This window comes from Cyprinus carpio, chromosome A20 (genome assembly GCF_018340385.1).
Source record: "Cyprinus carpio isolate SPL01 chromosome A20, ASM1834038v1, whole genome shotgun sequence".
NCBI classification, from domain to species: domain Eukaryota; kingdom Metazoa; phylum Chordata; class Actinopteri; order Cypriniformes; family Cyprinidae; genus Cyprinus; species Cyprinus carpio.
In genome coordinates, this window is record NC_056591.1 from 2,710,569 (window position 1) to 2,726,368 (window position 15,800).

At 37.7% G+C, this 15,800-nt stretch overlaps 1 protein-coding gene and 1 long non-coding RNA gene across 2 annotated transcripts in view; one reads left to right on the forward strand and one right to left on the reverse strand.

Moving 5' to 3' along the window:
- Positions 1-933: 933 nt before the first annotated feature.
- LOC109110747 overlaps positions 934-15,800 on the forward strand; it is a 55,694-nt gene continuing 40,827 nt past the window's right edge. Inside the window, exons 1-5 of the long non-coding RNA XR_006162711.1 lie at positions 934-1,684; positions 2,122-3,381; positions 3,548-3,657; positions 3,827-3,906; positions 4,057-4,137. This is a non-coding gene — a long non-coding RNA (uncharacterized LOC109110747). The remainder of the gene's footprint in view (positions 1,685-2,121; positions 3,382-3,547; positions 3,658-3,826; positions 3,907-4,056; positions 4,138-15,800) is intronic.
- Positions 4,449-9,057, reverse strand: LOC122148929 (collagen alpha-1(X) chain-like). The gene is made up of 3 exons (XM_042777364.1): positions 8,934-9,057; positions 8,433-8,556; positions 4,449-6,828 (listed from the first exon to the last, which is right to left on the reverse strand). The coding sequence occupies exons 2-3, from the start codon at positions 8,539-8,541 to the stop codon at positions 4,958-4,960; spliced, it is 1,980 nt and encodes a 659-aa protein (XP_042633298.1). The 5' UTR covers positions 8,542-8,556; positions 8,934-9,057; the 3' UTR covers positions 4,449-4,957.

Below are 15,800 nucleotides of genomic sequence, written 5' to 3' on the forward strand. Positions count from 1 at the left end.
CAGTAATTTTTTTTTTTCTTTTTTAAAAAAAAATAAAATCAATACTTTTATTCAGCAAGGATGTGTTTAAATTGATAAAAAAGTGATAGTAAAGAAAATATATTATTAGAATATATATTATTAGAATTTTTATTTTATTTTTTTGAAATGCAGTTCTTTTTAACCTTTTATTCATCAAATATATTAGACAGCAGAACTGTTTCCAACACTCATAATAAATCAGAATATTAGAATGATTTCTAAATGATCATGTGATAGACTGGATGTCACATGTGACACTGAAGGCTGGAGTAATGATGCTGAAAATTCAGCTTTGCATCACAGGAATGAATTATTTTTGAAAGTATATTCAAATAGAAAACTATTATTTTGAGTTGTAATAATATTTCACAATATTACTGTTTTTTCTGTATTTTTGATCAAATAAATGCAGGCTTGATGAGCAGAAGAATATAGTAATGTTTCCAAACTTTTGACCTGTACTACTGTATATTTGACATGCATAAATTAACGCAAATACACTTAAAATGAATTACATGTTTTAATCTAGGAGCTTACTCTAACAATTAAAGTATTTAAATTTTTATGATTTTTTTTTATTAACCAAAATACGACCATGAAAAAAATCATGTTTGCAGTTTCATTTTTAATAATAATATAAAAAAGCCAATGATTTTGTGTTGAAGTTTTATTCACAAATATGGAGAAGGCGTGACATAGCTACACGAAGAACAGAAGTCTTGAACTGAAGACATCTTCTAAACGTCTATTTGACATCTAATAGGAAACGTCCTAGACATGTTGCAGATGAACAAGCACTCTAAAAAATGTCTTGCAGATGTAAATGCAGACTTCAAAAAGACGTCTCCATGATGTCTGTTAGGGTTTACCTGTATACCCCGGCATTTAACTTTTGCATGATTTTCAGCTAAAAATGGAATCAAAATTCATGGAGCAGTGAAAATATACAAAAATTAACAAACCATTTTTGCCAACAAACATGTCAAAACACCCATGTTTGTTTATTCAAAAAAATTGCAAAAACATGATATTGAAATCTTTGTTTATAAAGAGAAAATTAAGAACGCACGAACACACACATAGCCAGCACGCACTTTTTTTTGTAATCGATGACTTGAAAACTTTATTCGTGAGAATAATGGTTTGCAGCGTATAATCAAAAGTGACATGTTCCTGTCCATTTCCTTCGCGTTATTACGGTAATAGCACCCGGGAATGCGCGAATATTCAGAAATTCTTACGTTTGTTCAAGTATGATACAAAGATCCGTGTTGTTCATATGCAGTGTTTTAACGGGCACCGCAATATTTCCGCGTGAAATGCCGAAACACGTTCTGGGGGTGACTGCGCTTTCGCTGTAACCCTTTCCGTAGAAACACAGCTTGTAGTCTTTTGTGACATTGTTGTCGCCGCTATCCCACGTGTTGCAGAAGAGACAAATGCATTGCAGACTCCCGCCACCGAGCGAGCGAGCTGCATCGACAGCTTTAAGTCATCGCTGTCACTGCAAGATATTACGAAACTGTAGTCTTTACAGTTCACATCTCCCATTCCTTCCAAAGGCTATACAATGAGTGAATACTTCTCGCTGTCGGAGTGTGATGTAATTGGCTTTGATTTGGACCACAGGCTTTGTCGGTACAATTTGAAGGAGACCTCCAGGGTGAGTTGCACTGGCATCATGCATATGATGACACAACCGACCTCAAACGCACAATAGGGCTTACACTGCACGAACACTTACACAATGGTTATGATAAATCAGAAATACAAGATTGGTTCTGTCTGCTTTACATTAATGGACCTGAAGCGGAACAGTGTTGATGTGCTAATCTAAAAGATCGATCTATTCGGCAGGCCTTGTGAGAACACATTGAGATTACAAGAGGTTTGTCTCCTTTATCTGTCATTCCAGGAGGATATTAATGCAAACACCATTTGCGCTGATTTCATCTGACGTGTAGTTTATGGGCAGCGAGATAAAGCCTTATTGTAATAACTCGAGATTAAGTTTTATTTATGGTTAGGTCTGACATCTTCATGTCACTGTACCTCCACTAGTAGCTACTTAAATTTATTTCTTCTTCTGTTTCTTTGCAGCTGATCTATGAGAGTTTTGCAAAGTATCTGGTGGAACACAAGGGCTATGATAAAGATCTGCTTCATTTAACACCCTCTACTTGGGATTTCCGGGGAGTTTTAGTAACAGATTTATCAATAAAACTGAGAATACTTGCATGGAACCAGATTTATCATGACCGATGCCCATATATACTCAAAACAGATGCAGATGTTGATGCTAAAAGACCTTGATAGTTAGTGCCATTAATCGTTCTTTAATAAATATTTAAATCATTATTAAGTATTACATAACTATTTACAGCATAATTCAGAATCAAAACTTCATTAAATCTTTAATGGTTGAACAAGGTCATGACCTTAATCACATCATCCAGGGAATCAAACTGCTCACCCTTTGTCAAAATTCACCATTTTGAATGCAGAATCACTCATCTATGTTTATGTGCGAACAGGTTTTTTCCTTGATAAATGTTAGAGGCTTTTTTAAAGATATATATACACAAAGAACATAGAATATAGTCATATATATTTATTTTATTTTTGCTGTTAAAATATGCTAATTAAAAACAATAGGACAAATAAAAGAACAAAGATACAAATTAAATAAACGTAAAGTTTCAAGTTTTAAAATGAAATAAAAGTTTTTCAGGTACAATTGGTTTATTTAACATCTAGTAAGATGTCCACAGAAATGGAATAATTAAATGTAAATAAAAATCTGCATAGTTTTCACTGTATTATTTAAATATAAATTAAATCTTATTAGAGATTGATACAAAAGTTAAGCAGTCAAGAGCAGTGAATGATTTTTTTCTTTATTTTGCTCTTTAATTAACATTAAAATACACAGGCAGCAGCAGGTTCATTAGGCTCCACATGATGGATATTGAGTACATCATGCACATGCTATATTGGAAATTTACATGCATATATAGCAAAATCTCTAACGATAGACACTTTATACTGTTGCCGCGATATGTCATCATACTGCCAGCCTTACTCATTAACAAACTGAATCTTGTTTCATGCAAGTATTCTTGTCACTCATACAGATTATGAAAAGAAATTAATTGGTTATGTATATATCTATAATATTTTCATTTGCGTAGGCTTTTTTTTCTTAACAAAGAAATAAGTTGTTGTCCTAGTATGAGCCTGTTTATCTCTCTAGTACACAAACACAGTTGCTTGTTGTCATGTGACCAGTTTTAAAGGTCTTGTGGTGCACCTTGAGGAGGGCAATCTTGTCAAGTTGGCAGAGGACGGTACTGTCTTGCGGTGAGTCAATTTTAGTATGACTTGTGTGTGTATAATTGATTACTTAGCAGTAAATTTTAAATCTCCATTTTCTGGAAAAAGATTAATTGTACATAAAGAAATATATAAATTTCTCTTAACCTGTTATATTAAGCTGTTAATCTATTTAAAACATATTCATTTGTAGAGCAACTCATGGCAGTAAAAACCTTAGTACTGACGACATTATAAAGCATTACGGTCCAAAAAGAGAATGGAAGCATTTTAATAGCCTCAATACCTCATATACACGATCTGGTAAGGATGTGTTCTTGAAGTTCATTTTATAATGTCTGATGACAATTTAACAATTTTTTTTTGTGATGTGGTATTTATTTTTGTACAAATTTAGTGTTTACCATGTGATCATATTATCAAATTAATGTCCTTGCTTAAATATGTGTTTTAATGCACTCATTTGTTGCAGCAAAATACTATTTTTATGACAACTATTTTGACCTCCCTGGTGCTCTTCTCTGTGCCAGAGTGGTGGATATGTTGAATAAGGTAAAAATAAATCAATGCTTTTCAAAAATGCTATATTTCTATTGTAGATCAGAAGCAGCTTTTGTTAATTAGCTGTAAGGGTAAATGTTTAATTAACAAAATGTATGTTGTCACATGTTAATGTTTTCATTTATAATTTTTTAATCCTAGCGAGGAGCTGAAATCACATCTGATGTTTGGAAAGACATTGTTGCTGCTATTGACCATAATTACAACACATCTGCATTTCGGGTATGTAGAAATAACCCTCTTATAACTCTTATACTCTGTTTATGACCAGCACTTCAAAGAGTATTTTAATTCTGATATTATATAATGGCTGTAAAAATCTAAAGTTTGTTTATCAGACTGGTACAGAACACAGTCTTTGACCTATCTACATAACATTTTGTATGTTTATTATTAGTTAGCCTAAGATGATTTGCAAAGTTTGAAGTCAGGGTATGATATCTTTCAGGATGAAAAGGTAAAGGTCTTTGTACTGAGCACTTACCTTTGAAAAACATTAACCTTTTACCACAGTTATAAACAAACAGCAGCACTAGCACTAAAACTTTATTTGTGTTGGTTATTATAATGCACACCTTGTGAGATAATACAGAGTTAAATGAACAAAAACAAACAAAAAACAAAACATACAATTATTATTATTATTATTATTATTATTATTATTCACTTAGAAATCCATTTTATTTCAAAACCTGGCTCATTAAGGATACTAAACACAGGAACCTTTTGTTAAAATGTGAGCACAGGAAAAAGGCAAACACATAGCACCATTTTAATACAAAACCATTAGTTGAGGTTTCAGGCAAATGCAACAGGTCTGTTGTCTAATTTCTTGGATAATTTTATTGATGTTCCATAATAATTGAGTTAATAAAACTATTTCCATTTCAGTAGGTCTTATGTAAATCAACAAGCTACGGACATATTTTCTAAATTAGTCATCCTTTTTCATTCTGCATGACTCTTGGGGCAATGAGAAAATGAGTATAAAGGCAGACAATTTTTGAAAAAATAAAAATTGAGGTTTTCTCGAGTGTGTTTATCACGTTGAGGCAATCAAGAAGCCAGAGAAAGAACAGTGAACATTATCATCAGCATAAATGCCGTTGGACTGGTCATCTGGAACCTGGATGTACACTGTGTCATGGGAATGCAGCATGAGGACAGTACTGCCAGACATCTGGTCAAGGAAACCTTTGTTGTACTCATCATATGAGAACATGACTGGCTCTCTGTTTTTGTAAAGTGCTACCAATGCATTTGCTCCATTGACATGCATATGGAAAGAAAAGTAGTAAAGTCCTGGAACCTGACAGGTGAATATGCCAGTGTTAGGATCATAGTGGTTTTCTCCATTGTATACAACCTGGTTGAATGCAATTGGTGTTCCAGCATTAGGATAAGCTGTGGTAAGCAGAGCTGTGAATGCTGACATGGGTGCCTTCATCAGCTCGTGACTAACAGGCATTACCATCTCATGGGATTTAATTGGCATGCTTTTTTCGTAATGATAAACAATCTCGCCTGGGGGTCCAGGTGGCCCAGCAGGTCCTGGTTGACCTGGGAGACCATCATGACCTCTGGCACCAGGAATTCCAGGAGGACCCTGAGGTCCAGAAATTCCCTTGGCTGTGATCCCTGCTGGGCCAGGGGGGCCTGGATGTCCTGGATGACCCTTAAGCCCTGGTGGACCAGCAGGTCCGACTGGGCCTGTTGGTCCTCTTGCTCCAGGGATACCATTTTCACCCCTTGCACCTGTTGGCCCTTGAAATCCTGTATGTCCCTTTTCTCCTGGTGGCCCCTTGCTACCTGGGATACCTGGTGCACCAGTAAATCCTGGTTCACCCTTGGGACCCTGATGCCCCATATGACCTATTGGACCTGGTGGACCTGCTGCACCTGGAATACCAGGTTTTCCTGAGAAGCCTTGTGCACCTTGTTCACCTTTTGCACCTCTTAAGCCTGGTGCTCCAACCAAACCAATATCACCTTTAGCTCCCTGTGGACCATGTTCTCCCTGGAATCCCCTAGCACCCTGAGGACCTGCTGGACCTATTTGACCAATAGCACCTGGCTGACCTGTGTGACCCATTGGCCCTGGTTCTCCCTTTTGGCCTGTTGTTCCTGAGGTTCCAGGCACTCCCCTTTCTCCTGGAAGTCCAGTTGGTCCAGGTTTGCCAATACCTGGCAGACCTGGAGCGCCTGGCTGTCCTGCTGGTCCTTGAGGACCTTTTTGTCCTATTGGCCCAGACATACCTGGAGCGCCATTCAGGCCTGGTTTTCCTGGTGCTCCTATTCCAGGTGCCCCTGTATGACCCTTTGGTCCTGGGATTCCCATAGGACCTGGTGACCCATCCCTACCTGGCATTCCTGACTTTCCAGGCTCTCCAGGAAATCCACTTGGTCCAGGTTTTCCAACTCCAGGCTGACCTGGCTGACCAGGAGGTCCCTGAGGGCCCATTGGACCTTGGCCACCAGGTGCTCCTGAAATACCATGGCCAGGTTCTCCTTTCTGGCCTGGCAGTCCAGGAATTCCAGGATGACCCTTTAGGCCAGATTCTCCACGTGGGCCCATTGCTCCTGGAAGACCGTGTGGTCCAGGCTTTCCAGGAGCAGAAATGCCAGAAGGTCCAGGGCTTCCAGGTGATCCTGGCACTCCTCTTGCACCTTGAGGTCCTGCAGGCCCTGGATATCCCTTCTCGCCTGGAATTCCAGGTGCGCCTGGTTTTCCAGGTGAACCTGGGCTTCCAGGTTTACCAGGTGAGGAGTAGCCTGCTGGACCTGGTGGTCCAGGTGGACCAATCGGACCGGGGTGTCCAACTCCATTCTTTCCAGGAATCCCTGGTGGGCCAGGTAGGCCGGGGGCACCAGGTTCACCTGGGGCACCTGGAATACCAGGTTCACCAGCAACAGCTAAAAATAAGATAAAAATATAATGTAATTTAGATACAATCTAAAGAATATAAATAAAATTACAATTCTTAATTTGCTTGTAAGACATTCCTTAACATACACACTTGGCTTAATAACATGGTGACAACTTAATTTAAACCTTTGAAATTTGACAAGCTAAATTTTCATGCTTGACGTTCTTAATAAGAGATCGATCAGTTGGTATATTATCTGTCAAATGGTCAATTTTTTCATCTCACTGGTGATTTAGTCACGTGTAGACAAAAAAGAAATATATTAGAATAAATAAATATATTAGAATAACGTTTATTTTAAATGGACTTAATGCATTGTGTGTGCGTGTGTGTATATAGGTTTGTAAAATGTCCTCACTATTCAAAAATATAGTGAAACCCGCTAAACACCAACTAGTAAGCTGGACCTCACTAGTTAAAAAGGTTTATAATGTCGGCGCCAATAGCCTCGTGGGCAGCGTGCCGACATGTAGTGCCGTTGCACTTTGGGCATCCCGAGTTTGAGTCCCAGCTCGTGGACCTTTCCCGATCCCACCCACCCCTCTCTCTTGCCGACATTGCTTCCTGTTGACCTACTGTCCTATCTAAATAAAAGGCATAAAACGCCAAAAATAAATCTAACAAAAAAAAAGGTTTATAACTCCAAATAAGGTTACAATTTAAATATCTAGTGATTTGCACAAATTTCTGTGAGGGTTGTTTTTAGGGGCAAGGGTAGAGTTAGGCGATAGAAAATATTAACCTGATATAAAAACAATGGAAGTCTTTGAGATTATATTATTCCTCACTATCATAGTAAAAAACGTGTGTGTTAAAATGTTTGTAAGTTGTTATACCCTTTGTTTAGATAGTTAGATAGTACTTGACAAGAGACATCTTAATCTAGAAGTGAATCACCTGCACAAGTATATTTTAGAGTAAAATATGCTGTTAAATTAAGTATATGTAGAGGCTGCACGGTTGGGTTGGATTGTTTGACCACCTTAGAAAACGCAGGGAAAAGCCCTTTTTTCAGTTTGAAAGAGTGCTTGTCCAGAAACTAATGGTATAGTTTAACACCACAATGTGGCTTATATTGGGCATGCCTGTTGTATAATGTGGTTACATCTGTTTTGGAGATTTTACAATTTTCTAAAGTAGTAGATTGTATAAACTGTGGTGTATACCAACTGAAGAGTAATTAACTAACAGTATTTGTAATTATGCTCTTTGGACAAGGATATAAGCACTATTTCTCCCTTTGGTAAAGTTAATAAATTCTGGGCATTGCATGTAGTTTGGCAATTAAAGAAGTGTTGGATATCTAAAGTGATGTTTGATACATTTGTTGACTGAAGATCCAGATCATAGATCCATATTTGTGTACATCTGAGTTACCCTCATGGCAAAGAGGCAAATCTAATTTTTCAGTCTAATTAGTTATTTGTATATATGTATGTATTTTTTGGCAAGGCAATCTTCCTTAGTGTAGTGTCTCTTAATGTTGCACCTGCTACTGTTATTCTGTATAAATATTCTGACGTATTTCTCATGACAGAACATTACAGTGATGAAATACATTAATTTTATATACAACAGAAGTAAACTCACTTTCAGATTTTGTAGGATAAGGCTGTTTCCTCACATGATAGTATCTTTCAGGGGTGGCCTCAGCCAGTACCACAAGAAGAAGAAGAATGCTTGTTACTCTGAGGTCCATTTTCTAAAGCAAAACCTGTAAAGAAATTATGAAATAAAAACAATAATGAATAAGTGACAAAGAAATCAGAGGACAAACATCTCCCTCTCATAACACTTAAAAATGGGCATTATTAACAAGATTGTGATTTCAGTATATCTAAACAAGCTGCATAAAATCAACATAAAAACCAAATTACTAAAAAAAAATAAAAAAGCATCAGATGCATGTCTAATCACCCAGAAAGCCTGGTCATTCAAATTGCATACTTAATTAACATAGCCCAGGAACTCATTGACACGCATACAAAGGAGCATCTAAATGAACATCTTCTCCCACCGGTTCCAGCAGTACCACATGCTTCCCCACCAGCATTAAGCTGGAGCAGAGGGCTATAGAACAGCTGTACCTACCAGCAGGCTGGAGCTCCAGAAGTCAGAGGTGGTCGGGCTGCTGTCCCGGCCAATCTGTATATTTGTAAGTTTCCAGTCAGTCCGTGGAAGTCCTGTTCACAGGAGTGGATTCTGCTATTTATACCAAATTTGCTTCCCCAGCAGCACCCAAAATCTCCCTCCCTCCTTGTGTGATGTCAGTTTTAATGAAGGGTATGGTGTCCCATGTGAGTGCATGGCAGTTCTGCATAATATGATAGTTCCTATCATTTTGATCTGTGGCCATGCTTTCTTTTGATCCTTACAGACAATAATAACAATAATCAAATAAAAAAAATGGATGTTGATATATTAAACACTGTTCTTTAAAGGGACATTTCCACTTTCTTGAAGTATTGTGCATATTTTATAAGGTTTTAACTTAATGCATTTTTGAGGAATCTCATTCCTTGCAGCTGCTTTGTGCAGGTGTTTTATTTATTTATTTATTTAACATTTATTATGTTACTGTGCATGAAGGATGGTTATTACATAATGTTTTTGTATAACCTTTCAAAGGTAAGATAACTGGTTGAAAACAGTGTAGCATTTGTTTATGTATTTCCTCTCCTTTTTGATTTATTTCTTTAAAAGCATCTCAGGATCAGTGTCAAACCACAGCTCAGAATATGGGTGGAAGTGTGGTTAATTCTACTGTAGGACAGCAGAGGGCAGAACTAAAGTCCTTTTTGTCTTCAGGTAGGAACTGTTGGGTGCACTAGCCACAGAGGTCATGATTAAGGTTATGTTTAGGATTTTGATGATAGGAAAGTGTCAGATGAACAACATTGGTCAATTGAAGTTTTATGCTTGTAATTATGGGTCATACATAGCTGTCAATTATGTGTTCCAGTCATGTTTCCGTGCTGTTTGGATTTGTGGAGTTTTCACTATTTAAAAAGGAGTTTTAAAAAAAGTTTACTTGCATGGTGTTAAGGCCCTTGCACATATTCATTCGAAATTCTCACTCGTTAAAAAATAAATACGATCTCACGTTGTGTCAATCACATTTGCACAATGTTTTGTAAATTTTTTTTAATCAATGTATATTTGGATCAGGTTTGATTTTCTGCATTTTTTGCATCCATAGTAAGCATTTTAAGAGGTGTTTTGACAGAGTTGAATTGTTTTGACAATTCGTACAAGCGAATGCCAAAATTCAGAATGGCATCTGACAAGTTGATCCACTTCTTTTCACTGCACAAAGCACTGTATAGGTCTTTACATACTGAGTTCACTGAAATTGGTGGTCTTCTTTTTAATATGTGGCTCCAGTATCGCTAGCAAGGCATCAAACTGAGCCACTGACATCCTGAAGTAAACTTTGAATCGCCCGGGATAATCCCGCACTCTCCAACCCAAGGCACTCTCCTTGGGTTGGATGATGGATCCAATATTTAGGGCCCGAGCACAGCAGTGCGAGGACCCTATTGGAATTGCTCTGTTTATTATTATTAGGGCCCGAGCACCGGTGGTGCGAGGACCCTCTTGGAATTGCTCCGTTTATTCTTCTTCTTCTTCTTCTTCTTCTTCTTCTTCTTCTCCGAAATGAATCGCATTTTTGAGGGCCTAAACATGCTCCAAAACTCACGAAAGTTGTCTGAGTCTTTACTGGTCACAATGACCTATGAATTATCGGTATCGGCCCTGAAATTCCATATCGTGCACCCCTAATCAAAAGTGACACTGAAGATAACCTACATATTGATACCAAAACTTTGACAGTTTAATCTCTTACTTTGTGTCTGATTCAAAAACCAGAAGCAAACCAGACAGTGTTCCCATAATGAGTTCTGCTGTGGTTTTACCCAGAGCCCTAAGGAGTTTGGGTTTTGCTGTCTAGTGAGGTAATCTGCCTTCTCTCTGATGTGGTCTTCCACTGAGATTCTGTCTTGAGTGGAGAGGTGGTGCTGGAAAAAACTTAACGTTCATTTACAGAGCTCCTATATATAGTTAAATACACTACTATCACTTTCCATATGTGATACCTTGTTTGCTACGTTGAATCCCAACTGTACACAGTACAAGTGATATAAATTTGTTTAAGCCCATTTTCTAACTATAGCTATCACTCCCGAATTATAGAACAAAACCAATAAAAGGCCTCAAATCAGTAGACTACACATATATAAGTGTCTCATATAAAATTATCTCATAGGCCATGTGTTACAAGCACTGACTATGTTGTACTGCCCATTTTCACAGAAAATAAAAAGATAAGCTCATAATGTCAACATTCACAAAGCACAAAACGTCAAAAAAACACAAGCATGATTTATCTGCATAATATTAATACAAATCATTGTACTGTATGATTTATGAATATGTGTAGTTGTCTAAAGCCTCGTTCAGACTCGTTTGTTCTTGATTTTAATTCACCTATAAATAATCATTGTTGTAGTATTTTTCCATCTGTCAGACAAGTAGTGGAGTTAAATTGTCTGGCAATGATTTATTTTTATTTTGGGCAATTACAGTATATTTGTTTCCTTAGATCTACTATATTAGGAGAAACTTGCGTGAATATTTTGGAAACGTAAACATTGTCCGGGATGGTGAAATTAAAAATTTAAGCTAATGTTTTGTTTTGCTTTGTTTTCATTTCCCTCCTGTTTTAAACCACCCCCTCAAGCAAGAAAGGAGACTGCATAACTGAAAACTTGTCAGACAAAATATTGACTGAGGTTATGTTGGGTTAGAGTCAAGAGCACTTAAAGATAGAGTTGACACATCTTGTTTCCCAAAATGGATACTATACAGGTCCTTCTCAAAAAATTAGCATATTGTGATAAAAGTTAATTATTTTCCATAATGTAATGATAAAAATTAAACTTTCATATATTTTAGATTCATTGCACACCAACTGAAATATTTCAGGTCTTTTATTGTTTTAATACTGATGATTTTGGCATACAGCTCATGAAAACCCAAAAATCTCAAAAAATTAGCATATCATGAAAAGGTTCTCTAAACGAGCTATTAACCTAATCATCTGAATCAACTAATTAACTCTAAACACCTGCAAAAGATTCCTGAGGCTTTTAAGAACTCCCAGCCTGGTTCATTACTCAAAACCGCAATCATGGGTAAGACTGCCGACCTGACTGCTGTCCAGGAGGCCATCATTGACACCCTCAAGCGAGAGGGTAAGACACAGAAAGAAATTTCTGAATGAATAGGCTGTTCCCAGAGTGCTGTATCAAGGCACCTCAGTGGGAAGTCTGTGGGAAGAAAAAAGTGTGGCAAAAAATGCTGCACAACGAGAAGAGGTGACCGGACCCTGAGGAAGATTGTGGAGGAGGACCGATTCCAGACCTTGGGGGACCTGCTGAAGCAGTGGACTGAGTCTGGAGTAGAAACATCCAGAGCCACCGTGCACAGGCGTGTGCTTTTGAACCAGAAACAGCGGCAGAAGCGCCTGACCTGGGCTACAGAGAAGCAGCACTGGACTGTTGCTCAGTGGTCCAAAGTACTTTTTTCGGATGAAAGCAAATTTTGCATGTCATTCGGAAATCAAGGTGCCAGAGTCTGGAGGAAGACTGGGGAGAAGGAAATGCCAAAATGCAGTGTCAAGTACCCACAGTCAGTGATGGTCTGGGGTGCCATGTCAGCTGCTGGTGTTGGTCCACTGTGTTCTATCAAGGGCAGGGTCAATGCAGCTAGCTATCAGGAGATTTTGGAGCACTTCATGCTTCCATCTGGTGAAAAGCTTTATGGAGATGAAGATTTTGTTTTTCAGCACGACCTGGCACCTGCTCACAGTAGAAAAACCACTGGTAAATGGTTTACTGACCATGGTATTACTGTGCTCAATTGGCCTGCCAACTCTTCTGACCTGAACCCCATAGAGAATCTGTGGGATATTGTGAAGAGAAAGTTGAGAGACGCAAGACCCAACACTCTGGATGAGCTTAAGGCCGCTATCGAAGCATCCTGGGCCTCCATAACACCTCAGCAGTGCCACAGGCTGATTGCCTCCATGCCACGCCGCATTGAAGCAGTCATTTCTGCAAAAGGATTCCCAACCAAGTATTGAGTGCATAACTGAACATAATTATTTGAAGGTTGACTTTTTTTGTATTAAAAACACTTTTCTTTTATTGGTCGGATTAAATATGCTAATTTTTTGAGATAGGAATTTTGGGTTTTCATGAGCTGTATGCCAAAATCATCAGTATTAAAATAATAAAAGACCTGAAATATTTCAGTTGGTGTGCAATGAATCTAAAATATATGAAAGTTTAATTTTTATCATTACATTATGGAAAATAATTAACTTTTATCACAATATGCTAATTTTTTGAGAAGGACCTGTACATGCCCAGCGACCATTACTGGGTTGTTGGATTTGCCAAGGTTGTTGCTAGCTGATGTGCCGCTATTGTATCCTGGGACAATTAACTATATGTGGATGCATGTTGACTGCATGTTGAAGTTTTCATTAATCTCCAGATGTGTCAACAAGATACTTACAAACATTTTAGCTTCTGCGTTTGTGTTTACATTTGGATTATCAATATACAGTTTTTCTCTAAAAAGTATCCAGTCACAGGGGTATTGCCTGGCCATTGCCATTTGGTCTTTCTATATGACCAAATTGCGACTGTAATAGGGAGTTGGGGAGGCAGACATCGACCCTTAATGAGAGGCTGTTCAGTTGAGTCAGGCCACCATGGAAATAGAGACCTGTGAGACATGTGAGGGTCACTATGAAGGCTTGAATTATTCTTCCTTGTATAAACCAATAGCTGGCTAGCAAAATCACTGTAATTGCCATAGACTCTAAAATGGTCCTGTAATAACCATTGGTAAAGGCGTTGGTTGTGTGGTGGATCCAATGTCAATTTTAGCAGAATTTAAGGAGTAAGTCTGCGTAATTTTCTGAAATTTGTCTCAAATTCTCTCTCTAATTCTATGACTTTGGCTGAATTCACACAGCAGCAGAATAAGGTGGCCAGTCTGGTTTGGAGTGCTAAATAAAGTTCTGTTTATACATGGTTAGTTTTGAGAGTGAGAACTGAAGTCACTACATTTTTGGACAACAAGTTCTATTGATACTGAATGTATAGTATATGTTGTGTTGAACAGAACAGCAATTAGTTGTGTGTCAGGTCATTGACACCCATGACATCAGCCATGCAATGCTGTTTAAAAAAAAAATGCAGCAACGCAGTGTGTATATGTACACTGACCAATTAAAAAAATTCTCACACTTAAAATGCTTAACTCAGGTCATCCTAAACCCTGGTTTACCTCTCCATGTTTCATGCTCCTCAGTCTTTACCCTGGATTAGGAATTAACTGAGTATTCATTTTTCACATTTGAATATGATTTTATAAACACAGCATGTGACCCATTTAAAGAACAGCTTGTCTTGCTCTTCCTCATCAGCTGCACTTATATTCCTGACTGTGCCACACAGAATGTCCTGAATAGGCTTTTGGGACCAGGACCATAACCTTAAATGGCAAGTGAATGTTTTTGTGACTATACAAAACATACAAGTATTTATTGAGGCAGGTGCTATTTAATTTAGGATTGATAGTTTGCTGCTAAACATGTTATTGCATGTTTACATGGCATTGTTTTACACTGTATACCTATTTGATACCTGTATATGCAGTCATCATTTGATCTGTTCCTGTCTGCTGTTGTATGTAAAGGACAAACTGCTGATACAAACTGTTTATGTAAAGGAAAATAAAATTAAAAAAACAACTGTACCAAATTAATTTAAAAGGTAATTTAATTTTTGGGTGCTGCTCAGGACCATTATCTGCTTTTAGATAGAAATGCTATTGCATTGCAAAATTAAATGGGTCATATGATGCGATTTCAATTTTTACAAGATCTTGGTGCATAAAGAAGATCTGTAAAGTTTCAAAGACTAAAGTCTCAAATCCAAAGAGATATTCTTTATAAAAGTTAAGAGTCAACCACACCCCCCTAAAATGGCTCATTCTAACACACCCCCACATGTCTACGTTACGATGTGGGAAGATTTGCATGCCATGTTGTGGAGGCGCTGTGTGTTTCGTTGTGAAAGCGAAGCTACTTTGTTTGGCTTTCCCAAAAAGGACACAACTAGAAATCAGTGGTTAAGTTGTATTTCAACACTGTTCCAGAAAAGTTCAACCCAAATATTCAGATGTGTGCTGTGCATTTTATGGAGGATGAGGACTGTTTCCTGAACCAGTAGTATGCAATGCGTCTGTGGCACAAAGGCTGTTTCTGTAAATTGGGGCAGTTCCAACTTTGCAAGGACAGTCTGGTGCTTCTGACTCGCAGCCTGTAAGTAAGTTTTTTATATTTAAATAATTTGCCACTGATGATTCAAACGCGAGTTTTGAGCAGTGTAGAGTAGCGCTTGTTGTTTGTTGTTTCTCAGATCACAGATGCAGGCATTTTTTTATGTTTCCGCAGCGCGATATGCAATGCGTAAAAATACAGTATAAGCCATTATAATCGGTAATTATGTCCCCGCTGGATGCAAGAAATGCCTAGTTTGTAATGGGTTTTATTGGTTTTGTCTCGTCATGTGATCGGATCGCGAAAGAATCGTTCTATTCAACCGGATATTCTTAGTGCAGGGTTTCCGTGGGGTCTTAAAAAGTCTTACAAATTCTTAAATTTAGTTGTAACAAATTTAAGGCCTTAAAAAGTCTTTAATTATACAAGAAATTCTTAATTATGATATCAAGAGGTCTTAAATTTGAGGAAGGAAAGACCGGAATTGCAATATGGCTGAATGTGATGATTAAACTTTAAAGGCTATGATTTCATTAAATAAACATGAGCGCTGCAAGTTCAAATTCTGGTGCTGCACTGCTTTGTGTTCTGCTGTTACC